The sequence below is a fragment of the Emydura macquarii genome, unplaced genomic scaffold (assembly GCF_026122565.2).
Source record: "Emydura macquarii macquarii isolate MOO-44397 ecotype Brisbane River unplaced genomic scaffold, CSIRO-AGI_Emac_v2 contig_2676, whole genome shotgun sequence".
Taxonomy (NCBI): Eukaryota; Metazoa; Chordata; order Testudines; family Chelidae; genus Emydura; species Emydura macquarii.
In genome coordinates this window covers 2,583,588-2,608,579 of record NW_027132813.1, presented here as the reverse complement: position 1 = coordinate 2,608,579, position 24,992 = coordinate 2,583,588, and the positions used below count along the sequence as shown (strand labels likewise).

The 24,992-nt window shown below is 41.9% G+C and overlaps 1 protein-coding gene across 1 annotated transcript; it reads left to right on the top strand.

The window, feature by feature from the left end:
• The first annotated feature begins 430 nt into the window (after positions 1-430).
• Positions 431-23,562, top strand: GLO1 (glyoxalase I). Its single transcript, XM_067564766.1, has 7 exons — positions 431-594; positions 11,574-11,814; positions 13,984-14,066; positions 16,253-16,393; positions 18,570-18,637; positions 19,913-20,002; positions 21,664-23,562. The coding sequence occupies exons 1-7, from the start codon at positions 590-592 to the stop codon at positions 21,750-21,752; spliced, it is 717 nt and encodes a 238-aa protein (XP_067420867.1). The 5' UTR covers positions 431-589; the 3' UTR covers positions 21,753-23,562.
• The last annotated feature ends 1,430 nt before the right edge of the window (positions 23,563-24,992 follow it).

Below are 24,992 nucleotides of genomic sequence, written 5' to 3'. Positions count from 1 at the left end.
GTTTAATTCTGTCTATCTTAGGTATGCTATAATTTGATTTTTAAAAAGTTAATTTCTAATCATTAGAAATGTAACATTCACCAATTTTTATTGAAACAATAAAGCCTCTAAAGAAATACATTTTGGCCTCCCCTCCTACAACTCCTTACCTATAAGTACATGGGTAGTATCATTCAATTTCCATAAGAACCAGACAGATTAGTATCTGGAACCATAGGAAATGTAGGCTGCTGAGGCTGCTTTATCACCACTCAAATCTTACACTAGATTACCATTGAAAAACCCTGTGAATCTAGGCTTTGCAGGAAGTACTGCCCAGCAAGGCGTGAGTGGTGGCCTCTCACAGTCCACTGATTGGCTGATGCTAGTATTTAAGCCAGGAAGTCAGCAGAAGGAGTTGTCTGAGCAGCAGTGGAAATGGTCTGGTTGCTTTTGCTACAGGCCTTTTGTGCGGCAGACTCTAAAATGTGGTTTCTGATTCTATGTTGTCCTCAACTTTGCCTGCTGACTATAATCTAGTGCTTGAATCCAACTTCCTGGTATCCTGACCTGGCTTGAGCCTGACTCTGCTATTTGCCTGCTGCCTGCAATGTGGTATGTGACCTGACTTTCTGCCATTCTGACCCTGCTGGATTTGTGATCCTGCTACTCATCCTGACTACAAGGCACCACTTGATTGGTGCAGCCAGGCCACCCAGCCCTGAGAACTTCAATGGAATTACTCGTGTGTTTACAGTGATGCTCTTGCATAAGCATTTGTGGGATCACAGCCTTAATGACTGACCTAAAATCCTTACATCAGTGGTTCTGAAGCTGTGGCCTATGGGGTCTTTCAGAGTGGGCTGTGGCTCCCCTCCCACTGGTGGCAGAAGGGAGCCACTGCCTAAGTACCCAGGCAATGCACGTTGCTGGTGTAGGCTCCTTGCTGCAGCAAAGGGGATGGGAGATCAGCAGCGCTTCCCTCCCTTTGGCTGGAGTAGGGGAAAGCGCTCTGCCTGGGTCTCTAGCTGCTGGGTCCCTCCTGGAGCCAGAGGGAGGGGAGCAGTGATCTCCCATCCCCCTGACTGCAAAAGGGAGCTACTGACTAAGGCAGTGTTTCTCTGTTGGGGTTCCGCGGGAACTCTGTTGGGGTTCTGCGCCGCCAAGAGCAGGTGTTCTCCGCACCGCCGAAAAAGGGAGGATGTCTCGGATTTTCCGGCGGAGGGTATCCAGTGTAAGTGTAATTTAAGTGAGAAATGCTGACCTTTGCTTATTTGACATTTGAAGACTGCTAAGAGTTTGGGGGGTTCCGCAATTATTTATGGAGTTCAAAAGGGTTCTGTGGCCAAATTTAATTGAGAAACACTGGCCTAGGGACTCACATGGAACAGTTTCCCTGCTGCAGCCAGGGGCTGGGGGATCCTCCTGGCTGAACTTCCCTCTGGCTGCAGTGGAGGGTGGGGGCTGCTGGCAGAAACTGGTGGCCCTTCAGGGTTGTAAAAACTATCTTTGTGGCTCTCAAGCCAAAAAGATTGGGAACCATTGCCTTATATCAATGGGCTTTGGATCAGATCCTTATTTAGTCAAACAAATAACTGCCTATACATGGCATGTAATGCTTAAAGCATTGGTTTTCAAACTGGGGGTCATGATCCCTAAGGGGGTCACAATATGGTTATGTGGGGGTTGTGAGCTATGAGCCCTGACCCTGGCCAGGCATAGGGCTGAGAGCCTCCCTGTTTCCTCCCACTGGAGGAACATAGGGGAGGGGTCGAGCGATGACACACAGACACTGCTCACCCACCCCATAATGTTCCTCCACGTCACCCTAGGGTAGTGTTTCTCAATTGGTGTTCCGTGGGAACACCGTTAGGGTTCCGAGAGCAGCTGTTCTCCGCCCCGCCGAGAGCAGCTGTTCTCCGCCCCGCCGAGAGCAGCTGTTCTCCGCCCCGCCGAAAAAGGGATGATGTCCCAGATTTTTCAGCGGAGAGTATCGAGTGTAAGGAAAATGTAAGTGAGAAATGCTGACCCAGTTGTTTGAAATTTGTTATATAATTTGCTTATTTTGACTTTTTTTTGGCCCCATATGTAAAAATACTGTTAAGAGTTTGGGGGGGTTCCGCAATTATTTATCGAGTTCAAAAGGGTTCCGTGGCCAAATTTAATTGAGAAACACTGCCCTAGGGGGTTGTGAGGCGGTAGCAAGGAGCAACACTAGGGCTCGCTGTATCCAGGTCACTTTCTCCCCCTGGATTATGCTGTGAGGCGAACATCAGGAGCTGCTGCTCTCTGCCCTCCCGTTATGTAGCCAAGGTGGGGAAAGTGACCTGGATGCTGGGAGCCACTCCTGCTCCTCACTCCCCTCCTCTCACAGCCCCCTAGGGGTGTGTGGAGGAGCAGCATGCAAGGGGTGAGGAAGCAGCAATACCAGCGGCTCTGTGTATGTAGGGGTGAAGGGGGAGTAGGAAGCCCATGAGGGCCAGACATGAAGGGAGAAGTGGGAGCCCATGGGTGCCGGGTGCCCTGGGAGCTGGGGCAATAGGGGGGCACGCATGACGAGGCACCCATCGGAGCCAGGGGGTCGCACTCAGAGGCCTCCTATGTGAAAGGAGTCACCAATACAAAAAGTTTGACAACTACTGGCTTAAAGCGTGCCATGTCACAAGGTATGGCAGACCCAGGAAATCCAACTTCTATAACTCTGAAGCGTGCATGTTACTGTTCTGTTTGAGGTAATCCCCTTGTGGTGGGCTGCTTTCCTCACTTGCTCACTTTTGGGGGAAGAGGAGCCAATCAAGGCTGCTGCAGTATGAAGGCAGAGCTCTCTCCCCCTTCCCTCAGAGGAGAGACTGTTCTCACAAGAGGGAAGGGGAACAGAAAGAGGCTGGCAGCTCTCCTCCTTTGAGCAGAAAGACTGCTCCTCACCTCTCCCTCCCTGCACCTCCCCACCCGGAAAAGGGGAGAAGGGACATTGCTGTAGTACCACCCAGATTTGGGGTAGGAGGTGAAGAACCACAGGAACTGCAGGAGTAAAGGTGAGCATGAGGCAGAGCTGATGTGGAGGCTATGGGAAGAATTAATTGGGGGAGGGATACATGGGCACAAAAATGTGGGGGCAAAATTGAGGCAGTGGGTAGAACTGATGTGGGGATTCAGACAAGAACAGATTTAAGGGGCAGAATTGATAGATGATAGGGAGAGAGGCACATATGATGTTTCTTTCATTTCTGTAGAAAATGTATTGACCCCCCTCACATTTAAAACTACTTCTAAGCAGTGACTCTGTTATCCAACACTTTTATGCTTTGTTCTTCAAGATCCCAAGTCACTCTGAACTTCTGTTTCTCCACAACCCTAACGGCTGTTTAATGCTTTGTGCTGAACTGAGGATATACTTAAAGACGGTAAGAAGCTCTGTGAATATGTCCATTTCACTTAGCTAGAGGTTTTTCCCTGTATTTTAGATGTTTTTCCTCTTTTGAGTCCTTTTCTCAATTTCAATTGGAAACAGTTGTATTTTTGTTAAGAAAAGTCAGGTGTGAATTACATGTTAATATTAATAGCATACACATGACATGGAGCAGATCATGTTCCACAACAATTCCTGAAAGGCAGGATTATCCAGTAGTTAGGGTACTAGCCTATGACTTGAAAGACATGAGTTCAATTCTCTGCTCCACTATAGACTTTCTATGTGATCTTGGTCACTTAGACCCAGAGCCTCAAATGTATTTAGGCACCTAACTCCCACTGATCGATGGGAGTTAGACAGCTAAATACCTTAGTCTCTCTGTTTACTATCTGTAAAAACAGAGAAATACTATTACCCCCATCTCACAGGCATGTTGAGACAGATATGTGACAGATATAGCAATTTCCTGCAATATCTTTGAATAATCTTATTAGATTTCTTTGGCGTTCACTATATTAAAGGCAAAGTTTATGTATTACTGTGGGCCAGGACTGTATGTAACCTCTTTCTAGAAGGGAGATGTGATGTGAACCCTCAGAAGTGTTGTAAGTTTCAATGGACTATAGTGAACAGTGTGCCAGATGAGAATGGACTTTTTGGGGAAATAATGTCCTGTCGTTTGCCTGGGGAATTTCTAGAGGGAATGAAGGCTATTTTTACACTAGCATTTTTGTCAGTAAAACTTTTGTCGGTCATGGATGTGAAAAAAAACCCATCCCTGACTGACAGAAGTTTCACCAATAGAAGTGGCAGTAATGATAGTGCAGTGTCTGTGGGGGACACTCTCCCATCGACATAGCTACCACTGCTCATTGGGTGTGGCTTGATTATGCCGGCAGAGGAGTGTTCTCCCATCGGCATATAGCGGCTACACGGGAGACCTTACAGCAGCGCAGCTGCAGTTGTACAGCTCTGCCGCTGTAAGATCCCTTGTGTAGATGTAGCCGAATACTGCAAATTCCTCACCTTAGTTATGGAAAAACCCAGACTTTTGAAGGTATGCCCTGAGGAGAGGATCACTGTTCCTCAAAATCTCAAGATCAAAGGCCCAAGCTGTCCTCTCTTCCTGGAGGGGACTAGTTCTGAGCTGCAGTTGACCACAGAAAAAACACTTGTGAAGTTTAAGGGACTGGCTGCTACCAGAGTCCTTGGAGTTAGGGGATAAGGATGATTGCTGGTAAATCTTATTAGTGTCTGTGTAGGGTCTCTTATTGTCTAATATATTTTCTCTGTAATGCTTTCACTTTAAGAATAAATATGCTTGCTTACGAAGAGCTGTATGGTAACTTGACTGCCAGCATTACAGTTGTTTGTAACCTTCACAGAGAAAGCAAAGCAAAGCACAGACACAGGCCTGTTTAGTAGTCTGGCTTACTAGGAATATCATAGGGTAAGCAAGGAACTATACAGCCTGGAAAAAACCCATTCAAGAGTGGAAGAAACACAGGTCTCTAACTAAGAGTTATGATAGCTGGAGCCTGAAGTGGGTGCCCTTGAGGGACTATAGAGGGGGAATACAAGTGCAGTTGTGACAAAATAAAGATTGTGAAGCATTTAGATACTATCATGATGCAGGTCCTATAAGTACCTAAAATTGCCATTCTAGAGATTAATTTCAAAATAAAGGACTTAACACAGCAGTCCTTGAGAGGGTCTATGGAATCTAACATACAAGCACATCCCCCAGAACTGGAGTTGTTCGTTCTTGAAAGAAAACAGCTGAGATGGTAAAGTGTGTGTTTTAATTAAAAAAAAAAAAAAATCCTGATGCAGAACAATCTAGGGTGAAGTCCCAATTTCATGATTATAGTTCAATTCCTTACCCTGAACCCAATCTTTATCCTCCGTTTCAGATAATGTATCCATTTCTATTACTATCTCTTTCTCCCTGCTGAAGGATGGGAGTACACCACATCTGCATCTGAGGGGAATGGGTCAGTGATCCTTCTCTGTGTAAGGCTGGCAGTGGGATAAAAGTTAAGTCTCTTTCTCACCTGAGGCTGACTAGAGTGGATTGGCTTGTTTATTTCTTTCTCTATCCCCTCCCCATGAAGCTGAAGGGTCTCAGATAGTGTCTTCCTCTAGTGCCCAGCTGTGTAGGAGAGGATTGGTCTCTTTCACCATTCCCCTGGATACCAAAGGATCAGTCTCTCTCCACTGGGCCCCAGATCAGCTGTTTGGTTTCTAATACATTCTCTCTCTCTCTCTCTCCCCCATCCCATTCCCAGGAGCTTCCTCCTCCACACCATAAATTAGAGACGAGTGGCAGTCTCCCTCTGACTTGAGAAAGGACTGGAGGGGAACCTCATTTGGTCTCTTTTCTCTTGTAGATGGGAGAGAGACTGATGGATCTCTCCCCATCCTTGCAAGAGGGTGCAGAGATAGTCAATTCTCTTCACTGTTCCCCTGAGGCTAAAAGACAGGGGAAGGGGCATTTTTTTCTCTCTCCTCCTACAGCTGTTTCGCTGTATGTCCATAGGGCTAGGGGTATCAATATTCCTCTTTCTCTTTGAGACTAGGGTTGAGGTTGGTCAATCTATCTGTAACCTAGAATCAGCAGGGTAGGTCTATCTCCCCCTATTGCTGAAGGGGAGTAGTTGTATCCCTTTCACCACAGGGCCAAGGGTGTGCTTTCTACACATTGTGTTTGAGATGGAGGCAGGAGCACTGGAACTAGCAGTGCTGGGGGGTGCGCTAACACTCGTTGGTTTTGTAGAAATAAGAGCAACCCCACGCATGGTTTCCACCATATACAGGATTTAGTTTTGTACAATGGCTTTCAGCACCCCCCTATAAAATTCTTCCAGCATCCCTTAATGGAAATCTTTACTTCTTTTCCCCTGAGGGTGGGTGTGTCAATATATGCCCCTCCAATGTGACCTGCAGCAAGGTACAGGTGTAATTATTCTCTCCCTTCAGCGTAATTGGTCAGGGTCACTTTCTTGTTAGGGAACCTGTGGATGGTCTCTTCCCCAGGGAGTAGGGAGTTAGTCCCTTTTCCATGACAGTGGGGAGTCTGACTCCAATCCACAACTTTCATTTCTTACTCTTTAGGCTATAATGCTGGGTCTTTCCATCCATGAATTGTCCCCATCAAGGATATGCACAGTCTTGCAGCATCTAGCATAGGAGTGTGCCAAAGGAGGAAAGAAGGGATATAGCAACAGCACTCTTGATATTTTGGGGGTCTGTTCAAGCCCTGGTATATGCAAGTGGCCAAACCAGCCACAACAAACTCCAAATCCCAGACATGCAAAGATGACAAAGCCACAGCCTGGAGTCGGTCTCTTCATCTACCTCTCCCACCTTTCAGGGGCTTGCTTTCCATTCCCTGGCAGTGGTGGCTGGGCTGTTTCAGTGAGTCTCTCTCTCTCTCCCTCTAGCTTCAGGACATTAGTGTGCCTCTTTTCCCCACAGGCTTGGGGTGGGGAAGTTAAGAGGTGAAATCTTGGCTCACTGACATCAGTGGCAAAAGATGGGGACAGGATTTTGTCCACTTTTTCCTAACTCAACCCTGGAGCTAGGGCAGTGTTTCTTAAGCTGGAGTTTTAGAGGGGTCGCAAGTGCAGAGCTGGTATTGGGGGTGGCAAGAAAGGTAATTGCCTGGAGCCACAGGAGTGCCATGAAACTAAGTTACATGCCTCAGCCCCGTGGGGGTGGGACTCAGGCTTCAGGGGTACAGTAGTTTGGAAAGGTTAAGAACCACTGAGCTAGAGGGAATGCCACAGCGATGAATGCATTGGTTCTTCTCATCCCCATCCTTTGGAAGCTCTCTCCCGCTCCTCCAGTCAGCGGGGGAGGTGGGGTCGGCGTCTCCTTTTTCCCTGCAGCAGGGGTGGGGCTCTTTTTCCCACCCCTTGGGACCCTTGTGGGGACGGGGGAGCCGAAGCGCTCTCCTGCTTCCCGGGAGAAAGGCTGGCTGTGCTGTCTTGCCCCTGTAGCAGGAGCGGGCGGCTCAGCCTCTCCTCACACCCACCCCGGGCTCCGTGTCTGGGTGGGATGTGTATGGACAATGGCTTCTCCTTTCTCCCAGACCAACGTCTCTTGCTGCTTCCTGGTGTTGGTCTGACAGTTGCTGGGGGGGGGGGAGTGTCTGGCTCTTAACTTTCCCTGCTTTTGAGTTTGGGGGTGTCTCGTCTCTTTCTCCTCCTTTGGAGAAGCAGGGGGGTGACGGCCTCTCCCACACCCCAGGCCGCTCCCCTCACTGACCTGCCTGGGCACTGGGCCGAGCAGCTGGCCGGACCCCACGAGGGAAGCGGGACACGCACCTTCTCCTCAGCCAAGCGTCGAGCGTTTCCCTCCCAGTCCAAGACAAGAGGAAAATGAGTTCCGCCGCGCTTGTCAACCGCCGAATCCCTCCACCAGCCAAAACACCACCACGGGGCAACCGCCGCTCCCAGGCTCGAGCGCCGGGACTATAAGCGCCGCGGAAGGATACTTGGAAGGGGCGATTTCGAAGTTGTTCCTGTCGCGCTGGCCGTTATGGAAAAAATCGTCGGCGCGCGACTCAGCGTTGCCTGGGCGCCATCCGCCTCATGTAAAGTCGCGGCCGCGCTGTGTCTGACACCACCCCGCGCGGGGCTGCAGAGCGCCCTACATTGCCCCGCCAGGGCTCAGCACCTGCCCCGGCTCTGAACGCTGACTTGCAGCCTCTGATCCCATCCCACAACTCGGCTCCAGCCAAGTCACTGTCCGTCCCCCAACTTGCTCCTTAGCCATGAGCCGTTAGCCTCAGAAGCTCTCTCCCCCTGTGAGGGAAGCTCCTGCTGTGCTGTGGGTGCCTTAGGGTCAGACCCCCTGTTGCATGTGCCCCGGGGCAGGCTTCATTATCCAACCAATTATCTGACTTGCTTTATTGTCAGGTTGAATGATCCCTCTTTCATTAATCACGAGAAGTGCACACATTTGATGGACCGTATTCTGTCCAGCTCAGGTGCAGCTTTCATATCCACTGCAAAAGCATCATTACTACTTTCCTGTATTGTGACCTGCATTACCCCCCAATCTCTCCCTGCCCCAAGAGGGAACAGGCCATGTGATGTGGGCTATTTCCCCAGGCAAAATCACACACAAGATGGTTTTTGTCTAAACCCCACTCACAGCTCTTGTACGGAGGTGCCTACAGAGATGCTTTTCCTAGCTTTTGGAAAGAAGCAGAATCAGGGCAGTAAGCTTTAACCATGTGCTTCCTCTGCCTGCAGTTTTTAGTGGGCACCAATGTGCAGCACCACCACCCCTCTCTCATTCCTACTATCCTTTAATTATGTAGTCAATATCCACCCTCTCCATATGCAGCTCTAAGGGTATAGTTTGGGCCAACAGTAATTTAATTAATAGGATTTATGGACTGTCTCCTACCCAAAGATCAGTACATGTCAGAATATCAAAGGTTACTGTGCTTAATAAATACATTTAAAACATTCTAACAATATCCATGAATTTTGCCCCAAGCATGAAGTCAAACAACACTCCCTAAAAAATATTAAAGGGCCATTCTCAGTTTGAAATCAACTCATGAGTCCCCACTCAGTTTTTGTGGATTTAAAATAACATTTTCCTATTTTAATCATATATTTCTTTCCCCGACTGCTGTATGAAACAAAAAAGGAAACTGACCATGGCTTCACACCTGCAATCAGATCTGTGCAAGCAGAATCATATTGTGATCTAGGGATGTTTCTGTTCATCTTTCAGTATCCACATGGGGGAGTTAAAGTACAGCACTTTGGTTCACAATGCTTTTCACATTCTAAACTGCACGGCAGTGTAGACTTGCCCAATTTCTGAAGTGCTTGCAACTGGGTTGACTCTGTCTCCTATGCAAGTATACTGACAGGAGAGACAAAGTGCCTGCCTCTCTCGCCTCTTTCTAGCATACTTGAACAGAATGGTCATAATTTGTCTATATGTTGTGTAAGTTTTAAAATTGCAATTAAACCCATTTTAAAATAAAGTAACTGAATCAGTTTTGCTGTTACTTACTTGCCAAAACCTGTGATCAGGGGACTGTATTTCCTCAGCAAACACTGATGACGCTACTAAATATCTAAAACAAGGTAGGAATATTAAACACCCACTAAAGCTTGTCAGGGAAACAAAACATTTACCTAAAGCAAAGCAGGGAAATGTGATGTCCATCTAATACACAGCATGGAATGCTTGGGATACCTTAACAGTGCTTTCCAATTTTTGTATCTGTTTGTTTTTTAGATTTTGCCCTAACTTGACACTTCCTAGCTTTAAAAAAAAATTAGTTTAATTTTTTTCCTCTTTAATTTATATATACCTGTACTAAAATAAAATAATTTGTTTTATATCTTTCAATTTAGTTCTGAGGGTCTTCTTTTTTTTTTAATTCACTTATCTGTTTTGAATGATATTCTTTGCATTACCAAGCGAGACAGGGAAACAGCCATTCCTCCCACTTATTTAAGAACAAGATCAGCCAGGTGAACTATATTCTGCAAATACTTACACACAGGCTTAACTTTACTACCATGAATATACTCAATGACATTTTTCATGGTAGTAAAGATAAGCTCATGCATAAGTGTTTGCAGGATTGGGGTCTAGGTTGTATGCAGGGCTAACTGAGGACATTTTTAAGTGATATTTAAACTTCATGTTTTATAAAGGTTGTTGTTTTTCTTCATTCTTTGCGTGTATTCTGTAATACTCATACAGCAAAAAGATTGTACCACTGGACTGTAGCTCTATTATGACTTGGAAATGCTGGCAATAAAAACTATATATACATTACCAATTTATACTCTGTGAGCCTTAATTTTTCTTCTACAAGATTTTGCAGGAGGATATATAGTAATCCAATATTTTTGTGGAGGGCAGGGGACCAACATTTCTAATTTCAATTGATTATCAGTATGCCTTTGTTCCACCTGCTAATGCTTTTTGCATTTGGCTTTTCTTTTGTTCTCTGTCAGTTTGAGGGAAAAGTTATGGTTGTTCTTCTCTACTCTTTCTTTATTTCATTAATATTTAGCTTTTCAAAAATCTGCAATCCAGGGCAAGACAAAACTAGAGTTTCCCATAGATTAAATATGACTCAGAGTTCTAAAATGCAACTCACTTTCTCCTATTTTAACTATTTTCTGATTCCATTAATATCCTTTTCAGATATGTGATGAAATTTTGACTCACTAGGATGACATTTTAGCACAACAATATTATAGCGTGTCATGATATGCTGATAAATCATACTTTCTCAAATTAACTATTTAATGAGAGACAACTTTGTTGTGTTGGACAACTAATAAATGTGATAGTCCACAGTAAATTCTAGGCCATATTATGTTCCATTATGCTGGAGCATTACCTTTCCTAGATTCTAGAATCTGTCATCTCCTAATCAAATGTTTATTGTCAGAACAAGGTTTTATATACAGGCATTGACAAAGTGTGAAAAGAAATGAAATTTGAGAGTTGCATTTCAGAGATAGATACAACACATGGAGCATCTTCCTGGGAAAGGCTCTTACACTATTGCTTGAAGGTTTGAATCATGTCACTTTTGTAGTATTGTCCAATTCTTATTTGGTGGTAGATCACTAAATAGCATAATGCTCTATATGCTCTCTTTCCTCCCAGAGTAGTTTTAGTTGCTTCTTGCTTTTTAGACTACGAGTGGCATTCAGTGCCCGTGTTGATGGCATTGATCCTGCCAAAGAACTTAACAGAGAGGACTGCCTGCTAGTTGCTGTCTGATTGATTTCTTCCTTATTTGATAGATAATAGTTTATAATACCATTTGAGGACATATCTTTCTCACACTCCTTGGTATCTTGGAAAATGTGAACATGTACCTAATCTTGACATCCCTTTGTTTTCTGTCATACTGGTTGCGCAGCTCTTCCACATATCTATTGCACAATATCTAAATGGACTCCATTCAATGGAGTATTGCATATTCCGGATCAGTATTTGCTACACCATTACGGAGCACTGAATACTTGCAGTTTCGTTTAAATTGACTGCTTAAGGCGGCATTGTAATTTAATCCCAAATTAAGAATTGCATGCTGGGAGTTGTAGTAACAGAGAGTCAGAGACCAAATTGATGGAAATATTACATCACCGTGACGTATCCTAATTTGCATTGTTTGCAGTGATTGGCTGGGACGCTCCTCGGTTCTTACTCTGGACAAAGCTGCTGACGAAACGCCCCTTGCCTTAAATTGGCCTCTAGGCTTTCACACAGCCTCCAGCAGAGACAGAGTTAGACGCTGGCTGAAGCCGGTGCGAGTCTCTTTACGGTGTGGTTCCAACATGTCGGAGCAGCAAGCGCTCAGCGGCCTGAGCGATGAAGCAGCCTGCAACGTCTGCTCCAACCCAGATCCTAGTACCAAGGTAAGTTCGGGACTGGGAGACAAGGCTACTGATGGAAGAGGAAGTCTGAGGGAATAGGGGACGGGAAGAACAGGGTGACGGTATCCCCTGTGCAGTGCTAGTGGAGTGGGGAATCCCGGCCTAGGGAAAATGTGGAGTGAGTGAGACAGGGAATCTGGTCTCTGAAACTCTCTAGGGAGCAGGGGGAGACAAGTGCAAATTCCTGTAGCGCCCTTAGATGAAGGGGAAAGCTTTTCCTATACAGCCCCTGATGGTGGTTTCCCCTTTCACCTGCATTTCTCTACAGTTGCGTAACTCCGCCTGCATACGGTTGGAGGGTGTCTCCCGCACACTATAAGTGAGGGGGATCCTTGGTACTCACTGCATTTGCCAAGGCTGGTGTAAACTTTACTAGAGGATTGGATCGGAGCTATGTGACCCACATAAAAATGTATCCAATCTGAATCTTTTTAAACTTTATTTTTTTTCTCTTTTTAACCATGGGTCCTGTCACTTGTCTCAAACACAGTGCAGAAAGGATGAACCTCCCATTTTAAAGTTCATAATTACAGCCAAGAAAATTCAGTTGTGGTAGCAAATCAACAGGATCAACTGTGGAAAGGCACACAGACTGTTAGTGTGCTGCATTTAAATCACACTGGGGGGGCAAAACCTTTAGTAAAAGGTAAGACTCAAACTCTATTTTTGAGCTCAGTTGCAATTTAAACACAGTACTTCACAGGATCTTTTACTCTGCAAGTGAGGTTTGGCTGGGGAAAACTCCACACAGACTAGTTTTACATGATTGCCTTGTTTTGGAGGGGGTCTATGCAATAATATTTGAACTGTTCTAGATATGAAATGTTATCTTTTAAATTGTTAGGGCTAGACTCCTGAGGATTGTTCCCATTTTACCTCAGTAAGTGACTTCTTATGGCCATGGAATAACTGAAATTTCCCTGTGGTCTGATAAGAACACACTTAAAATAATGCCTGCAGTTCTGGGGCACAAAGCATTGTTTTTTTCTGAATGTCTTCTAATTTGCCAATCTATTCAGGAGCATTAACGGGCAAAAAGAGATTTTGAGGGAGACAGAAAAAAAATGCAGGATCAGGGTGTTGCTATGTATTTATAGGTTAGCCAGACATCAAAGCTTCTGCTTCAGAGCTTTGAGTGGTCACCTGCAGAATCAGGAAGGATTTTTTGCTTCCGTGCACAGTTGGCTAGATGTATTTTGATACCCACTGCCACCAGCACCTTCATCTGAAGTATCAGAGAGTGTTCACAGTTGGAGACACAACAGGATTGGATGGATAAGGGCACTGAGGTGGTAGAGAGATGCCTGGTTCCTGTGTCTTGATCACATGCTCAAGGTTATACTGATCACCAGATTTGGCATCAAGAAGAAATTTTTCCTGGGTCAGATTGGCAGGTACCTGGTTTGGGGGTATTTTTGCCTTCCTCTATACCATGGATCATTGTTCATCTGCTGGGATCATCTGGGCATATCTCACCTAATCAATTCCCTGCCATTCCAGGGACTGTAGACATTGGTGGCATCTTAGCCTCTCTTGTTCTGTGTCTGGGGCACACAACAGTTTAATCTCCTGTGGACTGAAATGCTTTGGCCTAACTGAAGTCTTAGGGCTGAATATAAAATTATCTGGGTGTAATTTAATGGCCTGTAATATAAAGCTGGTCAGTCACTAGATGATCTGCTGGTCCCTTCTGGACTTACATTCTGTTAAAATAGGCATGCATATAGGGAAGTAGTTTGGCCCCCAAAAGTAGTTCAAATGCAGGAACTATGAATTGGAGACAAGGATAAAGTGTGCTAGTTTTTTTGGTTTTTAATTTAAGAAACAACATACCAAAGCAATTATCATTGGTGAGGGAAAGCAATTAATTTACACAGTACTGTAAATTTACATAAAAGATATTAGTCTGTAAAATTCTATCAATAATCATATAAGCCCCGTAAATGTTTGCGGGATACGGGCAATAGATTTATAGATATAGACATATGGTATATGTAACTATGTTGTAACTTTTTGGTCCTACTGACCTTGACAATATCCTTCTAAATTATTGATTCACAATAAAAGCCCAACTTCATGTAGTTGTATTGACATCTTAAAGTGCTTTCCTGAGTAACTGATACATTCATAAATACTATAATTTTTCTGTAGGATTTTCTATTGCAACAGACAATGTTAAGAATAAAAGATCCTAAGAAGTCATTGGATTTTTATACAAGAGTTCTTGGAATGACGTGAGTAAAAATTGCATGAGATAGGGTTTGTTTTAAATATATTTTCCTCTGTATATTTTAACGAACCATTCTTCTGAAAAGCAAACCTTGGCATTTAAGTCTGATTACCTAAACCATGTTGAGTCATCAGGTAATGCCCAAGTTTGTTGACTCACTTGACTTAATCTCCATGACTGAGGATTTCTACAGTACTCTTACATTTTAAATTGCAAAAAGTGAAATCACACTAGTTCTAAATCAAATTTTATATTGGGCAAACGATCAGCTTTTTGTTGCCAGTTTTCCTAATTGCCAAAGCTGTTTGCTTATACATAGGCTTGGAAGGATTAGATTTTTATTGGTAATTGTTGGTAAGTGCTGATTTCACTGTACACACACAAACTGAGGAAAAATATTTCCATCAATGTTAATGGAAATTTAGATAGGCAAAGCAAGAAAAATGCTGCTTGACAACATATTAGTTTGATTTAAGGAATTTTTTTGTTTGTATATATTGACTTGTGATGTTGACTATTTGTTTTAATGGTTAAACCAGGTTTAACTTTTTGAATCTCATCATCAATGGTAATTAATTCTTGTCTGACCCTGTTATTCTGTGATTCTTCCCCATGAGTTCCCACAACTCTGAAAACTTAAACCTATAAAAATAGAAAGAAAAAACCTTTAAAACAAATCTTGAAATTATCCATCAAAATTATTTTAAAAAGTAAAAATTTAATTCAGCTAAGTCTCTTTATATAAGAGCTTGCACGCTTTCTTCTCTTTGATCCTGTAGTTAAATAATCATACAGAAATTGTGATATTGCTATAATTTCCTTAGTAATAAAATTCTCTCCTAATCATGATACTCTGATTTAATTGCAGGATAAACCAGAAGCTGAACTCTTAGGACTATTAGAAGGCTTTTAGAGCTACGTTGTTTGCCCTAGCTTTCCAGTGTTCTGGACTCTTACGAGTTTGCCACAGAAGGTGGTTGGTACGCACCCCAGCCCACTTGTGTGGGGAATGCTGCTGGGAGGCTAGTGCCCTGCAGCAGCTTTAGTGGCATTTAGTGGCATTTTGTTTGTGCTAAAATTCATTTCAAACAATTTCAATTCATTTCAAAGCAGTGGGTATAATAAGAAATGAGAACTGAATGAATATCTCTGATCTATTTCATATAAATGGTATTTGTTACTTAATGAGAAAAAAGTGATTGAAACAGAGTACGTATTAGTTTGAGAGACGTAGGCCTCTCAGAGGAGATTTAGGGTTGGCTGAAAAAGATTGGATCAACAGAAATGAATAGGCATACTGAGTCAGGTATTTCCTTTACTGTTTTTTGTGTTGCATGAAAAGTGGACACTAAAATATCTTTATTGCTGAAAGGAAGATTAAATTTAATATGGATTCTCTGAGTACAAACCTTGATTTATTTTCCTGAAGCTAATGGATTTTCACAGGAAATGCCATACTGGATTAGACTAGTAGTCTGTATCTAGTACAGTATTCTGTGTCTGACAGTAGCTAATATCAAATGCTTCAGAGGACAGTGCATAAATACCTGTAACTGCCAATAAAAAAAACAAAACTTCCCTTATGGGCAGGTTTTCCCAACCCAAGGCATCTATTAGCTGGCTTATGCCATGAAATATGAAGGTTTTATATTCTGTTGTTTTCTATCCTATCTAATGTAACTGTGAATGTTTTCATCCATCTAAATGTATGTTGTGGGTTTTTTGTTTTTAATTCTGCTAATTCAGTGATATCTTGAGACAATGAGTTCAACAAATTAATTGTATTGCATTTAAAAATACATCCTCTTACCAGTTTATTGCCTGTTAAGCTTTTGGTGAAAAAAAAAATAAGGGCGCTTTATTGAAACACCTGTGGCACAAATCATTGACTACCAGTCTTAGACTTGAGATTTTCTTCTGGTGTGCCTACAGTTACTAGTTTTCAGAGGTTCATAACTTTTTTTAACTGATTTCTTTTCGAAATGTGTTTAATTGATGTAGCTCTCAAGTATATTTACATGCCTTGTTTCAAAATTGAACCACTTTTGAGATATTGGGCGGAGGGGCAGGGAAGAATGTAGCCATCATTCTCTAAAGTGGGGAGAAAGTATTTTTTTAATTTACATGCAGTCTAGTTGCAACTTTAAAAATACTATCAATTATGATTTATTTCAAAATGTTGCCTTTTAGATTACTCCAAAAATGTGACTTTCCCACTATGAAATTCTCACTTTATTTCCTGGCTTATGAAGATAAAAATGATATCCCAAAAGATACAAAAGAAAGAACAGCTTGGACTTTCTCTAGAAAGGCTACACTTGAACTGACACAGTAAGTGTTAACTCCAGCTTTTTACAGTTCACTTCTGCTCTTATTTAATGGACATCAGTTACAACTGTGTGCTTTGCACTAGGTTATGTTATTGTGTTATGTTATTGTGCTTGTGTTTCATCTGATCATGAGCTGTATATAATTAACATAGTATGGAAACACTTTCTTTTATACCACAAAAAGTGTGGTTTGGATGCTGGATATCTGAAAAAATAGAACTGTGTCTTTTCTCAAGATTCATTAGCCCTAACGTAGCATAAAGAAGAAGGGAAACTGCTTCCTGAGGAAAAAACTGATTAAAGGAGAGCAATGAAAAGGAAGATGAAGGGGTCAGTGTACTACGAAAGGAATTTCAGAGGACAGCTATGAGGTGGTTGTTGTGTACTGGATTGAGGACACAGTTGGGAGTCAGATCTGGATTCTGTCCCAGCGCTGCCATCAGCTCACTGTGTGACATTAGAAAAGACATTTAAGCTTTAACTGTATAGAGTACTTTGAGATTGATGGATGAAAAGTGATGCAGAAGAGGGAAGTGAAATTATTTTTCTTACTGTTTTTGGAATGTATGTGGCTCTTAATGTCAATTTATCATGTAATACAGTGATGTGAGAAATTTGCTTGAAATCTCAATTGTTACACAAAATGACTAACTGTTTTGTCACTGTACCACCATGTGTTTTTTGACAGGGAAAAAATGTGTTCTAGCTGTTTTGACACATCTGGTATTGATAAATGCTATGGTATCTTATGTAGAGACATAGAAAACCTCCAAAAGAGACTAGTACACAAACTTAATATAACACATTTGTACTCCCTCCTAGTGTTAAAGGTCCCTCTTCCGTTCATCCCCAGTGAACAGCTGAGAGCTGACTCCTGCAGCACCCCACCCCTTCCAGAGTTGAGCCTGAACCCTCAAGAGGAGCAGAGACTCTAGCTACAGTAGTAGTGGGAAGCAAGCTGGGCTCAGTCTGCCTGCTTCCTGGTGTAGGGAATATACTTTCAAGGTCCCTGAAAGGTTGGCAGTAACAGATGACATGACTGACAAACTGCAAATGTGTGCTAGGGAAGGGATTTTCTTCTGGGAGAGTACATTGTAATGACTCTGGAAGAGTGGCTGAGGGTAGCCTAGGGAGGCAGGGCAAAGGGATTTAGTATATTTAAGTGTGAGTGTGGGGGAATCTAATAATAGTGAAAGATGGATTATTCAGTAATAGGAAGCAGTCAGGAATTCAGTTTCAGTGAGCCAGAAGAAAGAAAATGAAAAGTAGCGAAAGGTAAACAATTATAAAACATCCTACAGCTTGTACTTATATTGAGCTATAAGATTTGCAAATAAAAGAGCTGAATAATTGTGTGACCTCTTATACTGCTGTTTCCCCATTTCCATCTGCTGCATTGCCTATTGTTATGACTGTTTAGCTCTTTGGTATGGGATCTGTCCCTTAATGTGTGTTTGGACAGACCCTAATACAATGGGGCCTCAACTCATATTGGGATCCTAAGATACAACTGTAATAAAATTAATATAATACTATTTGATATGAATGTAGTAAATTCCTACCTGTGAGTCCATACATTGTACAAACTCCAAAAAGTTTATCTTAAATATTGAATGATAATTTAAATGTCAATATCTGAAAACCACCTAAGTATAAGAAAGCATTGTGAAATTGGAATACATGACAATGATTGCCAGAATGATATAAGTAAGTCCTCTGATACAAGGCATCCATCTCTACAGTAAGTACCCAGATAACTACATTTTATGTTTAAAGAAATATATGTCTCAAATTGTTTTTATCTTGTGGATGAGGCAAAAGAGAAAATTTTAAACATTTTTTCATGCCCTCATTGTGATATTTATGTCCTTCTGCAAACAATGTTCAAATTCCAAACACGAGAATTTCGTACAGAGTTCCATCTGTGGATGGATTTCTAATTCATCCAACTCTGTAGTACGTGAGTGCTGTAATTTTTGGGAGAATGTTCTGATAGAATAATGATTATGAATGAATACAATTGTCCCTGAACTGTAGGGATCTAGACTGTAATGTATTATTTGCTTTTGGGAATTCCATATATTTCTAAATATTCTTTGATTCTTCTCAGAATTTTTTTTAAACAGCATGCAGCTCTTCCTTTTTATATTAATTATGTTTTCCTCTTTCTCTTGTAGTAATTGGGGCACTGAAAATGATGAGAATCAGTCTTACCACAATGGCAATTCAGACCCTCGAGGATTTGGTATGTTTTAGAGAAATCTATGCACTGCAGGCATTTTTCTTCTTTTCAGTCTCGAATATGAATCTCTAGTTTTGTTTAAGTCTTTAGAAAATTGAATTGAAGAAATTTTCATATATAAAATTGAGCAATAAAATGTGTGCAGATTATTGGTACAGTTCTATTACAGACTTTGTTATGATAACGGTAGAATAAAATGCTAATAGCGCGTGTGGATGAAGTGACTCAGCATTACAGATTAGTTTAAATAAAAAGTACGAACTTTGGAAACTTGAAGAGTTTCTGAAATCCAAAATTTTACCTCCTTTTTCTGGTATACAGACCCTTGAAAATTAGGAATAAGACCTTGTGGGTAAATACATTGTCTAAAGAATAATGAGCCACAATTGTAGTTTGTACATAAATTTTGACTTCTAAAGCAAGTGAACCATTGTTTCCAGTACCCATTTTAACACTGATTTTAATAAAAGCTAATAAAGTATTATTTTATCTCTGGTTGCTTCCAGTGTTGAGACTTAGTTAAAGAACATGAACTTGGATCTTGGTTGGAACTCATGTAATTTGGAGAATATTTAATTTTTTAAAATATAAGGTTGAGTTTTGCTCACATATATGGGTGAGAGTAGAATTTGGCCCTGAGGTGGGGAGGAAATCTGTGATTTGATATGCTGAATAGTTGAAAGGTCTTTGGTGTGATTTATCAAATACAAACTTCAGACTAGACTATCTGATTTGACATTTTGAGTTTCTGAACTGATCCCTGAACTTTGGGAATAAGTGATTGATTTAGTATACTTGCTTTTATAAACACAATATTAGTGTTTAAATCCTTACCCTATTTAGTAAAACAGAAAACTTCCTGATACCTGAACTTACTGTTTTTATTAACACTTTCTCTTTTGTCTTTACCTCTCAATATCATTTTTCTTCTATTCTGATTCTATTGTGTGTATCACAGTGTCATTAGAATATTCTGTGGAACATTTTAAATTTGAGACCCTTATTGAGCTTATTTGAGCTAGCTTATTGGGAAAAGAAGTAACAGTCAAAAATGATAGAACCCTTAACCTTAATACATTTTTTCCAGAAACTAAAACAGGCTTTCCTTGAGTTAATTAAATGTGTTACATTTTAAATGAGATAATTATTTTAACTTGGAAGGTCTTTGCATAGATTAAAGTGCCGATCATATTTTGATGTTATAACAATCCATTTGTTATAATTTTTGCTCATCTATGCACTGTGTAATCTGCCTCCACTTACTCTATTGTTGCATAGGTCACATTGGAATTGCAGTCCCTGATGTACCTGCAGCTTGTAAGAGATTTGAAGAGCTGGGAGTGAAATTTGTGAAGAGACCAGAGGATGGTAAGTCTTCATCAAGTCATCTTATCATTCTAACGGATTGTTTTTTTGTTTTGTTGTCGTCGCACCACGCCGTGCCCCCCCCCCCCCGTAAGCTGTGAATTCATCTTCCTTTCATGTATTGTTAGGGAAGGTGTCTAAGTGATACGTTTTTAATAGCTGCTATGCTGTCTTGAATTTGCTCATTATCCTGGAGTTTTGCTAGAGCTGGTCAGGGTTTCTCTCTTTTATCCAATAGGAAAAATGTACATTTAGTCTGCCTCAGACCAACATCTGAAAATCTGGTCAACTATCTATGTGCTTTACATTAGTTTGACACATTCTTGGCTTAAGTTTGTGTACTTTTGTTGCTACTTCAATTGACCGTGTTGTGATATCTCCTCTATTCCGTATAGAATTTTGTATTCCCTAATCTGAGGATTGCTACCAGTTTGTCCTTTGTGTAGGGCTCTACCAAATTCACAGCTGTGAAAAATGTCATGGACCATTGCATCAGACCACCCCCATTAAATCTAGCTATTGGAGGGGCAGAGCTGGGGGCATCCCGGCTAGGGGCTCCTACTGTTCCCTGGGCTCCAGCTGCTAGTCCCCGGGCTGGAGACTGATGGTACTTACTCGTGCCCTGCACAGCTGCTCTCAGGGGGAGATCAGACCCACATCTGGGTACCTCCCCCTGCTGCGGGAAGCTGTGGGGCTGGGCACCAGCCATGGAGCTTCCTGCAGCCAGAAGATGCTTCCAGAAGTGGAGGTGGGTCTGATCTCCCCCATGCTGCTGGGAGCACCCCAGCAGGGTGCTGCTAGTCCTGGCCAGGCTGGGAAGGGACAGGACTTACTCTTCCCTACACAGCTGATCTCCAGGGGGAGATCAGAACCACCTCCACTTTCAGGAACCCCCTGTCACTGCAGGAAGCTCCAGGGCTGCTGCCCAGCCCAGTGTTTCCTGCAGCTGGGGGAGGTCCCTCGAGGTGGGTCTGATCTCTCCTCGAGAGCGGCCTTGCAGGGAAAGATCAAGTCCTGTTCCTCCATAGCCCAGCTGGGACTAGCAGCTAGGAGTCCCTGGCTGGCATGCTCCCAGCAACAAGCGGGAGATCAGATCTATCTCCACAAACCTCCTGTGGCTGCAGGAAGGCCCGCAGCTGTTGCCTTCAGAACTGGGCTCTGAAAGTAGCACAGAAGTGAGGGAGGCAATCCTGCTACCCCCGTACAACAGTGCAACTCCACCACAAGCTCGTTTTGGGTCGGGACCCCATGGTTACAACACTGTAAAATTTCAAATTTTAAAATGGCATTTTATAACATTTTTCCAAGTTTTGTAGTTAGACTGAACTAGAACATGACAGGGCTACAGTGTCACTTTAATTATGTCTGCACATTATCATATTTAACTCGCAGTAATGCTATCTGCCCTTAGTTTTAAAGCATAAGTAATCATATGAACTGCTTCCCTGTCTTTAAAAGTCTGAACTGGATCCTCAGGGTCGGTGATGAAATATGATCTTAAACACAGTATTTGAACTGCTTGCTCAGTCTGCTACGCAAGGAAAAGAGGAAACCTTGAAAGATAAATCTATGTAGTTTTTGTCAGTGTAAAATATGAATCTTAATCTTTAAAGGCTATTAAGATTGTTCTTAACTATATCTGTATATGTATCTCTTTATTGTAGGTAAAATGAAAGGACTTGCATTTATTCAGGATCCTGATGGCTACTGGATTGAAATTTTGAATCCTAACCATATGGTGACCCTCATCTAGTTTTAATAGGTACAAGTGTTCTCCAGGAGGCTGAAAACATACTTGACTATTCATGAGACATACACTTGATTGAGAGGAATTAACCTCACCCACAAATAGTTATTTAGTAATCCTGTTAGAACCTCATCTTGCTTGGATTCCCTTTTGTAGTCGTCTTTTGTTTTCTTTTTTGCGATGCTGTTGCTGCTTCTTTGTAATTAAGAGAGCACAATACCAACTGTGTTCTGAAAGTGCACTCATGAGGATTCATCTTTTATGCAAAAATTAGTATATTTTCCCCTTCAGGGCTGATTGAGTTAGCTATATTGTGCAGCCAAAATTTCATTGTTTGAACCAGTCTGAGAACTTGTGTGTTGGGGGTGGGATATTTGAGTAAAAAGACTGCTGTATCTTACGTTGTGTAGACCTACCACCAGCAACATGTTTTTTGTTTATTAAACTTGGGGAGCAGAGAAAACACTTTAAACTATTTTGTGTAATCAAAATAGAATTTTGCAGTCTTTTGGGCCACATCTTGCTCAAACTGGAGTCAATGGCAAAATTCCACTTGACTTCAGTGGAAGCAGGACTGGGACCTTTGTGTGCACAGTCATATCAGTGAGCAGTAGACTTTCAGGAGCAACTTGTAGGCATTCAAGCTGCCTGAGACTAGAAAATTAATGGCAGTGCCACATTGAGTCCAGCAGAGAGAGTTCAGTCTGTGTTGCATTTGAGCACCTATGGCTGTTGACTGTGAGTAGGCAGAGGAGATCAGCAGACTTGTCACTTACTTTCAAGAGTGGGCATCTCAGAGCACAGAGTCTGAACATCTATTCTGAAAATCAAGGGGCTACACAGCAACTAGCTTACAAGTAAGGAGTAGCTGAAAATGCCATGACTCCCAACTCAGTGACTCAGTTGCCTATTAACTGGCTGAGAGCTAGCAGACACTTATTCCTTATCAGTGATTGGATGTGGTACCTTGGCTTCTGTTAAATACAGTGCATTTAAAAATATATCTCTTATATCAAGCTACAATTTGATATAGGGGTCTGGTTAACCAAAATCCTAGCAGTTTGTGAAACCGCAATACTGCTGTTATGACAAACTTTTGATCTGCCTTTTTTTAAAATATAAAAAGTAATGGTTGCAGTTAGGGATGTAACTATCAGTTACAAAAGGTAACCATTTAAACTATTAAAAAGTATATCCGTTAAATGGTTAACCAATATAATTTTGTGTGTCCCCCCAGCCCCCCTTTCACACACCCTGCCCCTCTCCTTAGCCACCCAGTAGCGCCCCCAGCCTGGCTCTGCGGGAGACCCCCATCTCAGACCCGTGTTCCCTGGTGTTCTGCAGCAGGGCACTCCGCAGCACCTGCACCAGGGTCTTGGCATTTTTGGGCAGCAGCAGCCGTGGCCCGAGGCCATGGAGATGGAGAGCCTGCACCGCCAGTTAACCGGTAAGTATTAGTCTTAACGGTAAGACTAATACTTAACGATTAACTCTTTAACCGTTAAATATTTTACATCCCTAGTTGCAGTTATACTGTCTTAAATAACAGAAAACACTTCAGGTTTACAAATCCTACATGTGAACCAGTTTCATGTTAAAGTGTTTCAGTAGCACTGAAATACTCACTTTGCCCCACAATAACCAAAACCCAAACCCCATAATAAAACGATCCTAGTATTTAGTGCATTTCTAGAAGCACTTTCTAATTCTGTTGGGACAGAACAGCCCAGAGTGATGTGACTGTTGAATTGGATATCCCTGTGGCATGAGATAAAATTATTTATTTCCAAATAAAGCATCTGCGAAACTTTCAGAATCGTTCTCTAAAGTCATGTGACATATCATACTTCATTACCCACTAAGTTTTATCCGTTTGAAGGTTTTTGTTGAGTAGAAGTAACTGATTGGAAAAAGTTAAAAGTAGTGAACCTGAGTTAATGGTCACTTGTAAAGAGTGTAGGGGTGACATCCATGGAAATGAGAGGCTTCTGACTAGTAACAGATTACAGTAACAACTCTGCTACTATAGTAACTGTGGGCTGTATAAGAATAAGCAGAGATGTGTGGTGACTTTCTACTATGGGATACACTTAAAAAAAAGCCAAAAATGAAATGTTGGTGACTTTATAAAGAAATGTGACAGATTGTATATTTACTGGAAAAGTTCTTATTTTCTAGGTCTATAAGTTTTAATAGAAAATCATTCTCCAGGAGCTGATAGGGACAGAGGAAAGAAACTACACTTCAGCTTGTTAGAACATGAACAAGCACTGTTAGTGCAAAAATAAATAATTAAAATAAAAAATGCAGCACATTCTTCAGGCAACAGACACAGAAGAATCTAAAATATTACAAACTGCTATGTGACTCATAATATAGATGAGCCCAGTTTTTAATAGTCTGCAATAATTTTTACCCATTCCTGGATGATAGTTAATAGAATGGTGCAAACATGTAGGGACAAATTCAGAAAGGCTAAGGCACAAAACGAATTACACCCATTAAGGAACATACAAAACAATAGGAAGAGGTTTTATAAATATATTAGAAGTAAGAGAAAGATGAACTAAAGTGTAAATCCACTACTTAGCGAGGAAGGAGCTAATAAAGGATGACATCAATAAGGCTGATGTGTTTAATTTCTATTTTAAGAATATAAGAATGGCCACACTGGGTCAAACTAATAGTCCATCTAGCCTAGTATCCTGTCTTCCACGAGTGGCTGGTGCCAGATGCTTCAGAGGGAATGAACAGAACAGGGCAATTGAGTGATTCATCTCTTGTTAATTCAGCCCAGGCTTCTGTCAGTCAGAGGTTTAGGGACACCTGGAGCAAGGGGATTGTGTACCATTTTGGCTAGTAATCATTGATGAACCTATCCTCCATGAATTTATCTAAACCAGTTATAATTTTAGCTTTCACAAGATCCCCAAGCAGCGAGTTCCACAAGGTATCTGCATTGTGTGAAAAAGTACTTCCTTATGTTTGTTTTAAAACTGCTGTGTATTAATTTACCAGATTCTTCTGTTATGTGAAGGGATACTTCTTTATTCACTTTCTCCACACCATTCATGATTTTCTAGACCTCTATCTTATCCATGCTTAGTCATCTCTTTTAAGATGAACATTCCCAGTCTTTTTAATCTGTCCTGGTATGCAAGCTGTACCATACCCCTAATCATTTTTGTACCTTTTCCAATTCTAATCTATCTTTTTTGAGATGAGGTGACCAGAACTGAATACAGT

Bases quoted from the DNA above. Each gene is read 5' to 3' on its own strand.
- GLO1 (XM_067564766.1), top strand. The intron at 16,394-18,569 runs GTAAGTGTTAAC...TTTCTCTTGTAG, and splicing joins GCTACACTTGAACTGACACA to TAATTGGGGCACTGAAAATG. The intron at 20,003-21,663 runs GTAAGTCTTCAT...TCTTTATTGTAG, and splicing joins TGTGAAGAGACCAGAGGATG to GTAAAATGAAAGGACTTGCA.